This window comes from Diplodia corticola (assembly GCF_001883845.1).
Source record: "Diplodia corticola strain CBS 112549 chromosome Unknown scaffold8, whole genome shotgun sequence".
NCBI lineage: Eukaryota > Fungi > Ascomycota > Dothideomycetes > Botryosphaeriales > Botryosphaeriaceae > Diplodia > Diplodia corticola.
The window spans coordinates 95,233-110,095 of record NW_017971487.1 but is presented as its reverse complement, the minus strand read 5'-3'; the positions used below and the strand labels follow the sequence as shown (position 1 = coordinate 110,095).

The following is a 14,863-nucleotide window of genomic DNA, read 5'->3' as shown; positions in this document are numbered from 1 at the left end:
GGGCATATCAGATCCTCGGTGTTTTCTTCTAATGCAAGGCCCCCGCTCACAAATTATGCAAAAGGGAACCGCACAAAAGGTCCCTTTCGTTCGGCCTCGCTGTTTGACTCTGACTCCTCCGCTTCGGCCTCGGTCTTCTTCCTCCTCGCTCCTCCCCTTCCTTCGTTCCTGCGCTTTCCCCCAAGCCACACGGGGACAAAAGAAAGGTGGGCCGTCATGCTCGGCTCAGCAGCCGTCAAGGACCACACACTCCGACAACACAACCACCGCCAACTACCTTCAGAGGATGAAAGCACATGGCGCGCCAACAAAAAGACAAAAAGAAATGAGGATATTCCGTCGCCGGGAATCGAACCCGGGCCTTGCCGGCACTTGTGAAGTGAGAAGACTCTCTAAGACTGAGAGCGGCAAATCCTAGCCCCTAGACCACAACGGAAGGTTGTTGATCTACTCGATTTTACTCGAGTGTCTCTCTCAGATTGGTGGAAGATGGTGAACAGCTTGTTAATATGTAGTCCATTTCTTGCTGCTCTCTTTTCACCTGTTCTGCGACCCGACTCCCATAACAAGGATGGATGTGATGAGTGCCTCTTATTGACTGGTGCCGTGATATAGGTGCCTAATTGGCCTGAGTATAGGGGTCGTAGGATGCTTGTGAGAGGTCTCTATTCCTTCGTCCATTTTGATTGTAAGGGAGGTTGTGCATTCTCCGAAAGCCGTCCACAGTCCTTTCTTTCCGGCTAATTGCGTTATCTTCACCACTTGGGTTGACTCCGGAGTTGGTTGTTCCATAGCGATCCGGGTTCAGCCCTATGCATGTCTTTTATCGTGATTGGTTGGTCCCATATAAAAGAAAGGCCGAGCCTTAGTTACTGTGCATAGTGTACGAGCAACAGCCAATACTCAATACAGGCTATAGTTTATAAGAATTGGCCTGTTTATTCACCATCGTGATGGCGTAAGAATGGTGACTTATCACATGGCCTACAAATCAAACGGACTACCATCCCTCAAAGCAACATCATCTAGTATGTCAAGCCTGGGTATCGATTTTCCAATTCATATATTCATTTTGAAAGTTCGCTGTGTGCTACTCAAAGCGGAAAATGCAGCTCAGCATAGGGGATAATAAAAAGAAAACTTCGTCTCTTTTCGTCTCTCTCAAGCCGTGGCTTGCCTCAAACAGCGTCAGGAACAATCCGCATTCGTAAAACTTTGGGGGTACTCTTTGGTCAAAACCGCTTAGTGCATCTTCTCATGCGTCGCCATCAAGCTACCGATGAAAGTGGTGATGAGACGGCTGCGCACAGAGCAGATATCTTCAGGAACAAGCCAAATGGTCGCACCCATCTTACGCGCAATACTGATGGCCAGCTTGGCGTTGGAGTAGGCCTCGTCCTCGGTGCGGCCGGGAGCGACGAGGTCATAGTCGACGTAAGAGCTCTTCATTCCATTGAGGACATCGAGGAGGAAGACGGCGTTGGATAGCGATGAGTCCTTGAAAGAGCGGATGGCACTGGTCTTGCCGCCCGCGCGAGACATGTCGTTGGCCCACTTGACCATGTCGGAATCCGTGATCTCACGCTTGCCCAGGCGCTGCGCCAGGGTGCCGATGGTGTTGACGATGTCTCTGCGCATCAGCTGCCACACCAAGCCAAGAGTGAGAATGCGCTGGCCATCGGTAAGATCTGCACCCTGGATGCCGACCAAGCTGAACCCAACCTGCTTACCGAGCTCCACGGCATAGTTGGTGTTCTCGACAGCCTTGAAGCGCATCATCTCACCACCGCTGGGAGGCAGCTTGTTGACGTGGCGCCAATTGACGCTTCCCGGAATGACCTTATCGTAGGCCTGCAGGATGATGCGGCCATCACGGAGATCGTCAAAGAAGCTTTGGACGCTCGGCTGGACGTCGAGCGAGTTGAGCCAGAGAGTGAAGACGCGGGCTTCGCGCTCGCCTTCAGCATCAAAGTCCTCAATCTCAGCCTTCTCCTCCTCGGTAATGGCATCAAGACCGGGGTGCGTGTTGAAGAGGTTTGCAACGAAGGCAAAGTTCAGCTTGGAGTTTCCGGCGACGAGTGACGAGGGCGTCAGGAACTTGCGGCAGTCGAGCTTGTCAGCATTGTCGAGAACCTGCTCGGCACGCTGGAGGAGGTCGGAGGTCTGCAGAGGACCACGAGAGCAGATGTCGGGCTTCAGTTGGTTCAGCAAGACCGTGTAGTTCTCGCCGTCCTTGACGTCGGAGGAGAAGTTGTGCACACTACGATGGGTCAGTCAAATTCCAAGGGACATGGGCTGGCCAGCTTACGTGCGGTGCCACTTCGCGTTCTTCAGGTGGTAGTTGAACCAGCGGAGCAGAATCTGCTCCGGGGGCAGGCGCAGGAACTGCTCCAGAGTCTCATCGTCTTCCAAGAGTCTGTAGAGCTCGGGGTGGAGCTTGATGTCGATCTTGCCGAGCAGACCGCGGCGAATGACCTGCCAGATCAGACCGAGGATCAGGTGCTCGCGGACCTCAGCAATATCCTGGCTGCCAATGTTGACGACAGAGCATCCGATACCCTTGGCCGACTCAATGACAATGTTGTTGTTCTCGGTCATGTGGAAGGCATTGAGCTTGGAGATCTTCTTGCCTGGGCGGTTGAGAACACGTTCATCAATGGTGTCCGGGACGCTGTCGTTGATCAACTTGGCCAGCAGAAGACCATCCCTGCATTGATCGAACATCTCGAACGTGTCTGTGGGGAAAGGCAGGCGGTCGCCGATGTCCGGGTCGCCGGCGAGCACGGCATTGATGTGGCTGGTGAAGGCAACGCGCTCATCCTCGTTGACGGTGTGAGTAACGTTAGCAGACGAGCCCTGGACCTGTATCCTGCCGCCGCCGTGGCTGCCCTGCGACTTGTGGCCGTAGGCGGGCGATTGCGGGGCCTGGGCGCCGCTGAGACCTCGTGGGCGCGTAGGGCCCGTCTGCATGCGCTGCTGGAGAGGCGATGATTGGCGCAGCTTGGCGATGAGCTGTTGGGCATGTCAGTGGTCTGGGGGCATTGGCGCGTTGGGGGCACACTTGCATCGACGTAGTCCTCGAGCTCAACGCGCCGCGAGCTGTCCAGCTCGACCTCCTTCAGGGCCTGTCTGACGACATCGTACGGCTGGCGCTCCGAGGTCTGGGTCGCCTTGATCACGGCGGCTTCTTCGAGGTAGCCCTTGTCGTCGACGTCGAGCTTGCGGAAGGCGTCGGTGAGGCCGAAGATCTCGGACTGGTCGAACTGAGGATACTTCCTCTGCAGCTTGATGACGTTCATGGCGCAGAGTGGGGGAGGGAATGGAGGGTGAGAGAGAAGCAGACAGACGCTGCGGGGGTATTGTATGAATTGGCAGCCTGCCGGGCGGGTGGTGGAATTGCGTGGCAGAGGGCGCGGGGTGGTGTCTGTCGACGTCGGGCGTGGCAGTCGGGCGCGCGTTCACAGGAGGCCTGGGGGCTGACGTATCGCGGGGCAGAATGAGGATCGGCCAAGCGCTGCTGCGGCGCCCGGAAGCCCAGGGAAAAACCTGCTGGCCCGCGCCCGCGCCACCCGCTCCGAGCAACGCCGGGCGAGCACGAAGTACTGCAGCCAGATGCTCGCGCCCTATATCTGCCTCCCTCGACCGCCCTCGCCCTCGCCCTCGACATCCGCCGCCTGTTCGTTCTCGATCGCGCCGGCCGTCGTCTCCACGTCCATCCGAGTGCCGCGCATCGGCCGTGCGAACCACCCTGCGCCACCGCCGCAGCGTCATACTTCAGGCACCAACGTTTCTTTGGCTCACATCAGCCGTCGCCTCTGTACGACCGCCTGGTGCTGCGTGTTGGAGTCCTTTCTCCCTGCCGGCACCGCCACAATCTCCGGTGCTGCTGATCTGTTCCCAAGCGAGCTTGCGGCTGTCTGTGCCGCGAGCGGACATATTGAGCTTTAATTGCTCATTACGCTACGCTGTTTGATGCGGCGACTACGGGCCCAGACTGTCTGATATCTTCAAACGCTTGCCATGTTTCACAGATCCAGATCATTGCATTCTCTTTGCCAGCCTCGTCCGGACGGATGCTTCAACTGCTGACTAGGTGAAATGTACCTGCCAACCATGAGGAGGGGCCGACGGAAGCCGCAAATGCCAAAAGAGCATGCGGCGCTCTGCCTTCCCTACCCTTTCCCGGTGACCGTTCTTCTCATGGGAAGCCCTGAATCTTCTTCAACCCCCTCTCAGGCTTCGAAAATCATATCCTCGATTCCGGTTGCAAAGACTCGATATACTGGCGGCCAACCACCTCACCAGAGAACCCGCTAACAACCGCTCCTAGAAGTGGCAAACGAGCAGAGTCATTGGTGAAATCATATACATTTCCCCCCATCAACTTCCATGTTGATCCTGGCCATGTCAGCTGTCATCAAACAACCAACCGGCCATGGAAGACTCACCCGGTGATGAACCTGGCATCGTCGCTTGCGAGGAACACGCAAGCCCCTGCCACATCCTGAGGCTCACACAGTCGCCCCATGGGCACGTTGAACAGGAACTTTTGCATGTTCTCGGGCGTGGGAGGCATCCCGGTGAAGCTCTCAAACAGGGCAGTGCCGCTCAGCAGCGGGCATACCGAGTTCACGCGAATGCCGTTGGGTCCGTACTCTGCGGCGAGGCCCTTGGTGGCATTCCAGACGGCACCTTTCGAGGCATTGTACCAGCTATGGATGGAAATTGATTAGCACTCTGCACACTGTAAGCGTATGCCAAGGGGTATTACACGAGGCCCGGACGTGGACGGGTGGCGCCGGTGGAGGCGATGTTGATCATGGCGCCGCCCTGGCCGCGCTCGATGACGGATGGCATGAAGGCGTTGCTGCCGAGGAAGATGCTCTTGACATTGACGTTGAAAACCCTCTCCCATTCGTCCTCGGTGACGTCGACGGTTGGCTTGTTCTTGTAGGTGGTGCCCGCGTTGTTGACCAGGATGTCGACGTGGCCGTGCTTCTGCACTGCGGCGTCAATGGCAGCTTTCCAGTCGGCGGCTTTGGTGACGTCCATTTGGCGGAAGGTCATGCTTGACGGCTTCGCTGCAGCAACCTCCTGGCCGCCAGCGGTGTTGATGTCGCAGACAAGCACATGAGCTCCCTCGGCAGCAAAACGGCGCGATATCTCAGCGCCAAACCCAGCGCCGCCACCTGCAGCTTCTGTCAGAGTGGGGGATCCACGAGAGGTACATGTAAATAGGCAGCAGACCTGTCACAACGGCAACCTTGCCGTCGAGCCTGCCCATTTTTCCGGTCTTGAATGTGACAAAGAGATGTCGAAAATGTGAAGCCCGCCCGGAATTGTGGTGCCCACAAGCCCTCTTATATATTAACACAACCTCGGTCGCTGCACCCGCGAGACGGCGAGCAAGGCAGCTCCCCACAAGCTCTCGAGCGACCTCGTGGGGCATGCAGCTGGCTTGCGGCCACGATTATTCAGCAGCGGCTGCCGATGCGGTGCGGGGAAGGGCGGGCGTGCGGCCACGACGGTCGAATTGGCCGCCGGACCCCCGCCTCCCCCAACGACATCCCCGCCCTGGCTTACCCGAAGCGGCTTCGCGGAAGTGGGTCCCGATTTGCGCCCACCTTCTCCGCACAGGGTTGGGGTCCGTGGAACGCAACCCCAATGACGATAGGCCGTCAGCTTGCCCTTCATAAGGCAGAAGCATGGCTGGCAGTGCTGGCACCGTTTCGTCCCCGCCGACGCTCCCTCGCTTGCCTCTCTCACGCCACTAGGACTGAAAAAACAAAGTGCTGCAAGGGTGGGGAAAAGAGATAAGAATGGGCTCCTCCGACAAGCTTCCCTTCAAGGTTCGCCTCTCCCAACACTTGGTTGCGCAGGGCTAATAAATAACACGCGCCGCCCACTGCAGCTCAAGAACCCGGGCCTCTTCCGCAACCAGTCCTACGTCAACGCGCAATGGACAGATTCAAAGTCTGGCGCGACTTTTGAGGTCGTGGGTGAGTCGCAATCACTTCGCTTGCCCGTTCCCAATGATTATTCCCAAAGCAGACTTTGACCGTGTCTTTTTGGGACACGAGCTTGAGAAACCTGTTCCGCTTCAGATGAAACTCCACATTCAAATCTTCATACTCGGTCGGCTGAGGGGAAGTCTTGCTGATTCCGCCAAAAACACAACAGACCCGGGCACCGGCAAGCCCTGGACGAGCTGCCCCATCAACGATGCTTCCGACGTCGACGCTGCCGTGCAGAGTGCGCACTCATGCTTCGAATCGTATCGCAAGGTCACGCCACGCCAGCGTGCCCAGTGGCTGTTCAAGTGGGACTCGCTGATCCGTGAGAACCGCGACGACCTGGCCACGCTATTGACCTACGAGACGGGCAAGCCGCTGGCCGAGGCGTATGGAGAGCTGGACTATTCGACCGGCTTCACCTGGTTAGTCGTGGCTCGTTGTTATCCCCGGTCCAAGTTCCTGACCCAACGCTTCCCAGGTGGTTCGCCGGCGAGGCTGAACGCATCCAAGGCACCGTCTTCACCCCTGCGCAGCCGAACCGCCGCGTCTTCACCATCAAGCAGCCCATCGGCGTGGCCGCCGCCCTGGTCCCCTGGAACTTTCCCATTGCCATGGTGCTGCGGAAGGCCAGCGCGGCCCTGGCTGCCGGCTGCACCATGATCGTCAAACCTTCTCCCGAGACGCCGCTCACAGCACTGACGCTTGCCCACCTGGCCTCCGAAGCCGGTTTCCCGCCAGGCGCCTTCAACGTGCTGACGACCGATCTCGACAAAACGCCCGAGCTGTCCGAAGCGCTGACACGGCACCCTCTGGTCAAGAAGGTCACCTTCACGGGGAGCACGCGCGTCGGCAAGATCGTCGCCCGCAACGCCGCCGACGGCCTCAAGAAGGTCACGCTCGAGCTGGGCGGCAACTGCCCCGTCCTCGTCTTCGATGACGCCTCGCTCGACCAGACCATGGCCCAGCTCTGCCCCCTCAAGTGGCGCCACGCCGGCCAGGCCTGCATCACCGCCAACCGCATCTACGTCCAGTCTGGCATCTATGACGACTTCCTCAAGCGCTTCAGCGCCGAGACCGCGAAGCTCAACATCGGCCACGGCGCCGCCGACGGGACGAGCTTGGGCCCCGTCACCACATCTCGCGGGCTCGACAAGGCGGAGAAGGTCGTCAAGGATGCGGCGGACAAGGGGGCGAAGGTCATCACCGGCGGCAAGCGGGTCGAGGGCAAGGGCGGATACTTCTTCGAGCCGACGATCCTGACCGATATGAAGCCGAATATGCTGGTCTCGTGTGAGGAAATCTTCGCACCCGTGGCAGCCATATACCGCTTCGATGCCGAAGAGGAGGCGGTGAAGGCTGCAAACGACACGAGCATGGGGCTGGCGTCGTATTGCTTCACCAAGAGTGTGGATCGCATTTGGCGGATGCTAGAGAATCTTGAAGCTGGGATGATAGGATTGAACACCGGTCAGTGCTGAATATCTTGAGTGAAATTATCAGACGTCACTGACTTTCTTTGCAGGTAATTCGTCGGCGGCCGAGTCGCCATTCGGCGGCATCAAAGAGTCGGGCTACGGAAAGGAGTCTGGAAAGGATGTTGCTGTCAATGAATACCTGGTCACTAAGACCGGCACTTTGACTCTGGAGGGTCAGTACTGAAATGGCGATTGAAGCAGAAGGTAAAATAGGTCATAATTGACGACAGCCTAACGGCCGACTATCCTGTAACATGGCGATGGAAACAAAGTGGAATGGATGACAGCCTACTTTCCCTCTGTAAACCAGCCTGTGCGCGGCTTAGCTGACTTTGCACAGGGTAGGGCACAGGCCAGTTTCATTTAGGGGCCCCGATTATTGCTTACCCTGCAGATGCACTGAGGTCTTACCGTTGTTGTGGCTTGCAGGGCTGAAGGCTTTCCTTGTAGACCGACGCACATAAGCAGCCTAACCCAGCAAAATCAGCGAGCTCATAAGACTACAAGGCCGAAATCAAGCTTCAGGCAACTGCAGACTGCAAGGTTAATATCTCCACGTCCAAGTCAACGGGCCAAAGTTCAATTCCCAGAATCATGAACTCACCCCCCTTCCTGGAAGAACGCAGCTTCCGCCCGTATCCGTCCGCAGGGCTTCCCCTCTACCCTCCCACATTCGGCCCCGTCACCGGCGAAAAGCGTACTCGAATTCAAGATGATCTCCAAGGCTTCTTCGAGGCAGACCTGCTCACCCCAAGCATCAACATCATCCACAAGCACCTCTGGCTCGCAGGAGTCTCCCAACCAGCCCATCCACTACACGTCCAACTCCTGCTGAAGCGCTCGATCCTCGTCGTCGAAAACCCAAACTCCCACCTCCTCTTCGACGCCGGCGCCATATGCACCAAACCGCTCCCCTCCTACCTGCTCGACCACGCCGTATGGACGACGCAGCTCTGCCGCAACGCCGAGCTGCACAAGAGCGCCTGCGGCCTGCTGCATCCGTACACCTGGCTCATCAACCACGAGAGCGATATGCGCATCGCAAAAGCGCGCGGCCTGGTCCCGAACGGCCTCGCGTGGGCGGCCTGGGCGTGCATCGTGTATGATTTCCTCGACCACTTCGACGACGACGCCAACGCCAGTACACTCCCGAAACGGCCCCTCCTCAACACGCACATCAACCCCCGCTTCCTCTACGGCGAGCTCCACCACTCCCGCCTGGCCGCCATCTACCGCCTCACGCTGCCCCCCCCCCTCCGGCTGGCCGCGGCTCTACGCGCTCATACCCGGGTCGGGACTCGAGCGCAAGATTCGCGCTGCTCGCGTCCTTTACCGTCGCGCGCTGTCGGCAATTGCAGGTGGGCTTGGCGACTGCGCGCCTGCAGCGCAGCGCCGCGTTCCAGAAGGCGGCCGAGGTGATGGCGGTCTTGTCGCTCGTGGCTGTGGCCGTGGCGGTCGCGGTGTTGCCCGTGGTTTGGGTGGTGTTGGGGTTGGTGAAGGTGGTTTTCATGACGGATGTGGGGAGGAGGTTTGGTGGGGGCGGCCGGGGGAGGGGGGGAGGACGGGGAGGACGGGGAGGACGGGGCGGTGGAGTGTGATTGGGAGGGGGGGGCTGGATGGATGGGAGAGAGGAGGTCTGGTTGTCTCGCTCTCTCGCTCACTCTCTTACTCACTCTCTCCTTCTCTCCCCCCTTCTTCCTTATTTTTTTTTTAAAAAAAATATTCTGTCAGGCTGGGATGAAAGGCAGGTCAGTTTGGAAGCTGTTCCGTGTTTTTCCAGCTCTTATCAAGGTTGTTTGTCTTTCTCTTTTTCTTTTTGGAGCAACATGCTTTGCAACTCCTCACGTTTTGAACTCCCCTGTTTGTACACGTGAATGGTTTTGCTCTTCTCTTCCCTTAATGGTCAGTATCGGCGGCTTGAGACGGGGGAACGTCCTCCCGCGTGTCTGAGGAGCACGCCATAGGGACAAAATAGGGCGTCCCAGGATTCCTTGAGCTTTCAGTGCCTGATTGCTTCGATGCGAAACGGCAATCAGACAAGTCCGGGTTCGCTGTGCGCCGACGGGGCCAACGGTCTCTCCTGAGGCGGCCGGTCAATGATAAGTCGTGATCTGGGCAGCGGGGACTGGGAGTATTGCGGGCCGGAAATGAGGCCAGCTCGCGGCTTATGTCCGGCCGATCGGGCGCGGTGAGCATCCGGCTGAAGAACGAGCGTGGCCACATGGCTGCGCGGTGTCTCCGGTCGGGACGTGCGGTGGAGTTTGCTGGCCAGCACCCTTCGCTCGAGCCTGAAGCCATGTGGCCGAGGGGTACGTAGTGGTACGTACCTCTGGAGGAGTCTTATCGCCGTGGGAAGCGGAACGGACGGAGTGAACGGAGCGAACGGAGCCCCGGTTGCACCGTTGCCGTAGCCCAGATGGTGGAGATAGCGGCTGTTGGCTGCTGTTGTGCCTGGCGGGAGTGCAGCGTGCAGCGTGCAGTGTCCGGTCGCAACGGCCTGACTGGCGGCACAGCAGCACGGCCAGATCCACTGATGCATCGAAAGCTTGGTTGCTGCAAAGAGCAGGCGGGCCAAGGGCCCTGCGAATTGCGCATGGCGTCAACTGCGCGCACGCTCCCCACGCCCCCCACCGACAAGTCCGAACAGCTGCCGACGCTCAAGGGTCGGCGGGGTGGAGGGGCAGAGCTGAGGTTAAAGAAGAACCGCGCCTGCCCTTGCCACGACTCAGTCTGCAACCTCCCAGCTCACCTCTCTCATCTTCAATTCCTCTCTGTCCCCAGTCAGCTGCAATGGCCTCCAACCCGCCCGGAAAGTGCTGCACCACCGGCTTCAAGCACGAGGGTGCTTCTGCCGGCAAGATTGAAAAGGTTGCTGGCAGTACGTCGCCCTAGCTACCTCCTGCTCCAATCGCCCTCCAGCTCACACTGCGCCCAGTCAGCACCTACCTCGCCTACCCCGAGAACAAGAGCACCGAGAACGCCATCCTGATCCTGACCGACATCTTCGGCCATGAGTTCATCAACGTCCAGCTGTAAGCGTTCCCCCCTGCTCCAGCAAGCCGGGAGGAGAACGGCATCCTGACTTGGATTCCCCCCACCAGTCTCGCCGACCAGTTCGCCGCAAACGGCTACTTCGTCGTCATCCCCGACCTCTTCAACGGCGACCCCGTCCCCGTCGACATGCCCGCCGACTTCGAGCTCATGAAGTGGCTCGGCGGCCACGGCGTGCCGCAGGTCGACCCCATCGTCGACACCGTCGTCAAGGAGCTCAAGGGCAAGCTGGGCGTCAAGCGCCTCGGCGGCGTCGGCTACTGCTTCGGCGCCAAATACGTCGTGCGCTTCCTCAAGAACAGCCAGATCGACGTTGCCTACCTCGCCCACCCGTCCTTCGTTGACGCTGAAGAGCTCAAGGCCATCCAGGGCCCCGTCAGCATCTCCGCTGCTGGTGGGTTTATCCCTCCCCCATGCAATTCCAGACTTTTGCAGATTGCGCTAACGGTCGTGTACTTTTACAGAGACCGACAACATCTTCCCTGCCCCCAAGCGTCGCGAGTCCGAGGACATCCTGGTCGACATCAAGGCTACCTACCAGATCAACCTCTTCTCCGGTGTCGAGCACGGCTTCGCCGTCCGTGGCGACCTGTCCAAGAAGCATGTCAAGTGGTCCAAGGAGCAGGCCTTCTACCAGTCCGTTGCTTGGTTCGACCAGTACCTTAAGGCTTAAATTGGGTGGAGACAGGAGGTTGAAGACTATCGAGCCAACAACGGCTTGATTCGTGGAAGACGTGTGACGAGGTGGAATGAATGATACCAATGAACGGAGCGATTGCCCGGAGTATGTGTCGAAAGACTAGACAGTTGGATGAAAAATAAAACTTTCAACTCTGATATGTGCTCTGCTGCCTATTGACCGTCGACTGCGCTCGTTTACCTGTGCCTGCCACCTCACTCAATTCAGGTCGAACGTGGTGGGCTCTACGGCTCTACGAGAGCAAAGAAACAACGATGAGAAAACAGTCGCAGCAGCTGATCGGGCCCAAAGGAGTTCGCAATACTTTTTCGAATGACACTTCAGCTTCATGTTCATTAATGCGGCCCTTTCGTCATAGTATGCGTCGTGCTTTCCGTCTGATTCATGACGTGCCGAAGGGCACGCTGACAGCCAATGAGGAGCCGCCGAAAGTCTGGTCGCTACTGCCGACTTCTTGAGCCGCCTGCCGCTGTCGCCTCGAAAGTACTTGCCGCTGTTGCGTCACATTGACTACTCTCGCGTTCCTATTGGCCACACTCGGCCGCTCTTTCTCTCTGCTTCCCTCCGGTTCCCACCCAAATCACACGCTAGTCCCCGCTTGCGACTAGCTCCCAACACGAGCCACCAGCGTTCCGTCCGGTGTCGGGGCAGGCGAAAAGCTATATAAACCGCCCTCCCTCCCGGCCTACCTTTCTTCTCCAGCTCTCTTTGCCTTTTGGCTTAGATCAAGTGTAGTATCTGTTCTTTTCAGTTTAATCTCTGAAACGTCTCTACGGAGACATTCGTGATTAATCTTGTTTTTGGATCTGGGGAGACGGCCGCTGAGCTTGCTCATGTCGCCTCCCACAGTGTCGCCCGTATTGCACTGCCTCGGGCTGACGCGAACTACTACTCTTTTTCGTTGAGACGCTTGCCTTGTGCAGGCGCTTGAGGAAGAAGATGCGATTTGAACTGGAGCTTGTGAGCGCAAACGCCTCTGGATCCTGTCCGGATGCATGATGAGTGCTGAGTGCTGAGGGGCAATGTCGCGATGTTCACGCTGCGGTGTTGAGGGGCAGAGAGTCTGGCGGTTTGCGACAGGGACGCGTTTCCGGTGCGACCGGCCGTGGCGAACGCCCACCGGATCCTTCAGCAACGCCGAAGACTCCTTTTCATTGTCGAAGCCACCGCGTCCGGCACGCCTCGGTCTTGGTCAATGGTACAGGTGTCAAGGCCTGGGCAAGCAGCCCCCAAGCAGCCCTCCAAGCAGCCCCCCAAGCAGCGCTCAAGCAACCGGTAGGCTCAGCAGAGAACAAGCGGCTTCCAGAAGCACGGCCGCCCCGCTCGCCAGCTCATCGGCAGCGCGGGAAACCGCCCGCCAGCCAGTTCGAAAGATCGCCAGTTTCGGGTCTTCGAAACAGAGTCTCTCCACAACAGCGCTTCGCTGGCGGCGGCTGGTTTTTTCAATCTTCTACCATCCGCAGGCGCCGCCAAGGGTCCGCCTACCCTGAGGCTCGGCGAGCGCTCTAGGCACGGGCACGCCCGCCGCATCTCGCCTCGTCCGATGGCGCGCGCTTGCCCCGGCATGGTCCTTTTGCTATTTCGAACCGCGCGCTATCGACCATGGCTGCCGTGAGGGCTGGCTGGCCAAAGGAAATGTGGATATGAAAGCGACACCCGTAAAGCAGGAGGCGTATTTCAACCCATCCTTCCCTCGCCCGTTGCTAGTCTATCTCAAGTACACCCTATCCCAGCTTTCCATCCCGTCTCTTCGTCTTTCTGTTTCAGATTCATTCACTGTCCGCTCCTATCTTTGCTTCCCTCGTTGCCCAGATTTGCCCGGAGCAAGAACCGGTTTTTCTTGCTGCCTGCAGGTCGTATCCGGAAGCGAAGCAGCCGCTGCCACATCTGCTCCCTCTTGAGGCTATTCCGTACCTGACAGACGTCATCGCACGATTCATTCGAGATCCAACCATTTCCAATCGCATATACCGGGCAGTAATAGCCTGCAGCTCGTGCATAGCTAGCCGTCTTGCCGGCAATTAATCAACACACGCTTGATCGCTGTATCACCACCACTATCAACAACATCATCATCATCACCACCACCACCACCACCACCACCACCATGCGCAACTCGCCCATCCTCTGCGCCGCCCTCGCAGCACTGGCTCCCCTGGCCGCCGCCCAAGCCGGCACCGTCTCGTCCAAACGCGGCCTCGTCTACGTCGCCACCGCCGACAACGCCGCCGACGACAGCATCTGGGCGTCGGCCGCCGCCGCCGACCAGCTGACGTGGTACTACAACTACGCGGTGCAGCCGACGGCGTCGCTCAAGAAGAGCGGACTCAACTTCGTGCCCATGCTGTGGGGCGCGACGGACGCGGACGAGACGGCGCAGAGCACGGCGTTCCGCGACGCGGTGCGCGCGCAGCTCAAGGCCGGCACCAACATCACGCACGTGCTCGGCTTCAACGAGCCCGACGGCGCCTCCGCCACGGGCGGCAGCGGCGTCCCCGCCGACCTCGCCGCCTCGACGTGGATCCGCGAGATCGAGCCGCTGCGCGACGACGGCGTCCGCCTCGGGGCGCCCGCCGTCACCGGCAGCCCCACCGGCTTGCAGTGGCTGCAGAATTGGTTCACCGAGTGCGACGGCGGCTGCAATCCGGACTTCATTCCCATCCACTGGTATGGGAATTGGGAGGGCTTCGCGAGCTTTCTGGGGCAGGTGATGGCGACGTATGCGAATATCAGCGAGGTGTGGGTGACGGAGTTTGCGTATGCGGATGCGGACAAGGAGGATAGCGAGTGGTTTTTCAATACGACCATGGAGTATTTGGATGTGAAGATGGAGTAAGTTGTTCTTTTCTCTCTCTCTCTCTCTCTCTCTCTTTTTGGAGGGTATCCGTGTGCTGACAGTACGGCAGGAACGTCACGCGTTACTCTTGGTTCGGGTCTTTCCGCAGCTCGGTCAGTAATGTTGGCGTGAATGAGGCCTTCCTGAACTCGAAGGGCAAGTTGACGGATATGGGCGCGTGGTACTTGGGCCAGGCCGCCACGGGCGTGGACGGCGACAGCGCGGCTGGCAGGAGCGGGGTCTTTGCCGGGTGGACGGCCCTTGTCTGCCTGGCGAGTTTGTACGCTCTGTTGTAAGGCGGAGAGAAGAGATGGAAGAGAGAAAAAGTCGTTGTTTATTTGTTTGATGATCACAAGACTTGTATAATGTATGTACAGACGGTGTAGCTTTCTCAGGAGAGAAAGGCCGTGGATATTGGCCTTGGCGTTTCTTCTTCTTTCTTTTCTTTTCTTTGTTCACGATACCCACTAGACGAGAGAGTGCGGTTGTTGGGAGATGGTTGAAACAGTTACACTTTTGCCTCTACTACGCATGTCTATCTTATCGCCTTGGCCGCGACGGTCAGAACTACCATCCGATCTCTCTCCACAATGGACCCGACCTACTCTGGGGTGCTTTGCCGGACCTTGCGATGATCGCGGAGATTCCCCCTGGAACAATGGCGGCGCGGCTCTCTGTCCCTGGTCAAGCGTCGGCGCAACAGGTCTTGTCGATGGGCGGGGATATTTCTCCGAGCATCTTGGGCTTCCTTTCCTTGGGCTGCGGAGCATCATGTCGACCTTATCTC

The 14,863-nt window shown here is 58.5% G+C and overlaps 6 protein-coding genes across 6 annotated transcripts; 4 read left to right on the top strand and 2 right to left on the bottom strand.

The window, feature by feature from the left end:
* Positions 1–1,242: 1,242 nt before the first annotated feature.
* On the bottom strand, positions 1,243–3,299 carry BKCO1_800041 (fimbrin; the record flags this gene model as incomplete). The annotated part of the gene is made up of 3 exons (XM_020279381.1): positions 1,243–2,260; positions 2,309–3,012; positions 3,060–3,299. The coding sequence occupies 3 exons, from the start codon at positions 3,297–3,299 to the stop codon at positions 1,243–1,245; spliced, it is 1,962 nt and encodes a 653-aa protein (XP_020133451.1).
* A 1,062-nt stretch (positions 3,300–4,361) lies between these two features.
* On the bottom strand, positions 4,362–5,284 carry BKCO1_800040 (short-chain dehydrogenase reductase family; the record flags this gene model as incomplete). Its single annotated transcript, XM_020279380.1, has 4 exons — positions 4,362–4,398; positions 4,449–4,712; positions 4,772–5,189; positions 5,248–5,284. The coding sequence occupies 4 exons, from the start codon at positions 5,282–5,284 to the stop codon at positions 4,362–4,364; spliced, it is 756 nt and encodes a 251-aa protein (XP_020133236.1).
* Positions 5,285–6,032: 748 nt separating this feature from the next.
* BKCO1_800039 (succinate-semialdehyde dehydrogenase) lies at positions 6,033–7,673 on the top strand (the record flags this gene model as incomplete). The annotated part of the gene is made up of 3 exons (XM_020279378.1): positions 6,033–6,436; positions 6,493–7,481; positions 7,537–7,673. The coding sequence occupies 3 exons, from the start codon at positions 6,033–6,035 to the stop codon at positions 7,671–7,673; spliced, it is 1,530 nt and encodes a 509-aa protein (XP_020133409.1).
* Positions 7,674–8,083: 410 nt separating this feature from the next.
* Positions 8,084–9,087, top strand: BKCO1_800038 (uncharacterized protein; the record flags this gene model as incomplete). Its single annotated transcript, XM_020279377.1, has 2 exons — positions 8,084–8,779; positions 8,848–9,087. The coding sequence occupies 2 exons, from the start codon at positions 8,084–8,086 to the stop codon at positions 9,085–9,087; spliced, it is 936 nt and encodes a 311-aa protein (XP_020133411.1).
* Positions 9,088–10,279: 1,192 nt separating this feature from the next.
* Positions 10,280–11,213, top strand: BKCO1_800037 (dienelactone hydrolase family protein; the record flags this gene model as incomplete). Its single annotated transcript, XM_020279376.1, has 4 exons — positions 10,280–10,367; positions 10,425–10,521; positions 10,591–10,934; positions 11,005–11,213. The coding sequence occupies 4 exons, from the start codon at positions 10,280–10,282 to the stop codon at positions 11,211–11,213; spliced, it is 738 nt and encodes a 245-aa protein (XP_020133381.1).
* A 2,134-nt stretch (positions 11,214–13,347) lies between these two features.
* On the top strand, positions 13,348–14,372 carry BKCO1_800036 (glycoside hydrolase family 128 protein; the record flags this gene model as incomplete). Its single annotated transcript, XM_020279375.1, has 2 exons — positions 13,348–14,072; positions 14,147–14,372. 2 exons carry the CDS (start codon positions 13,348–13,350, stop codon positions 14,370–14,372), a joined length of 951 nt encoding a protein of 316 aa, XP_020133288.1.
* Positions 14,373–14,863: the final 491 nt, after the last annotated feature.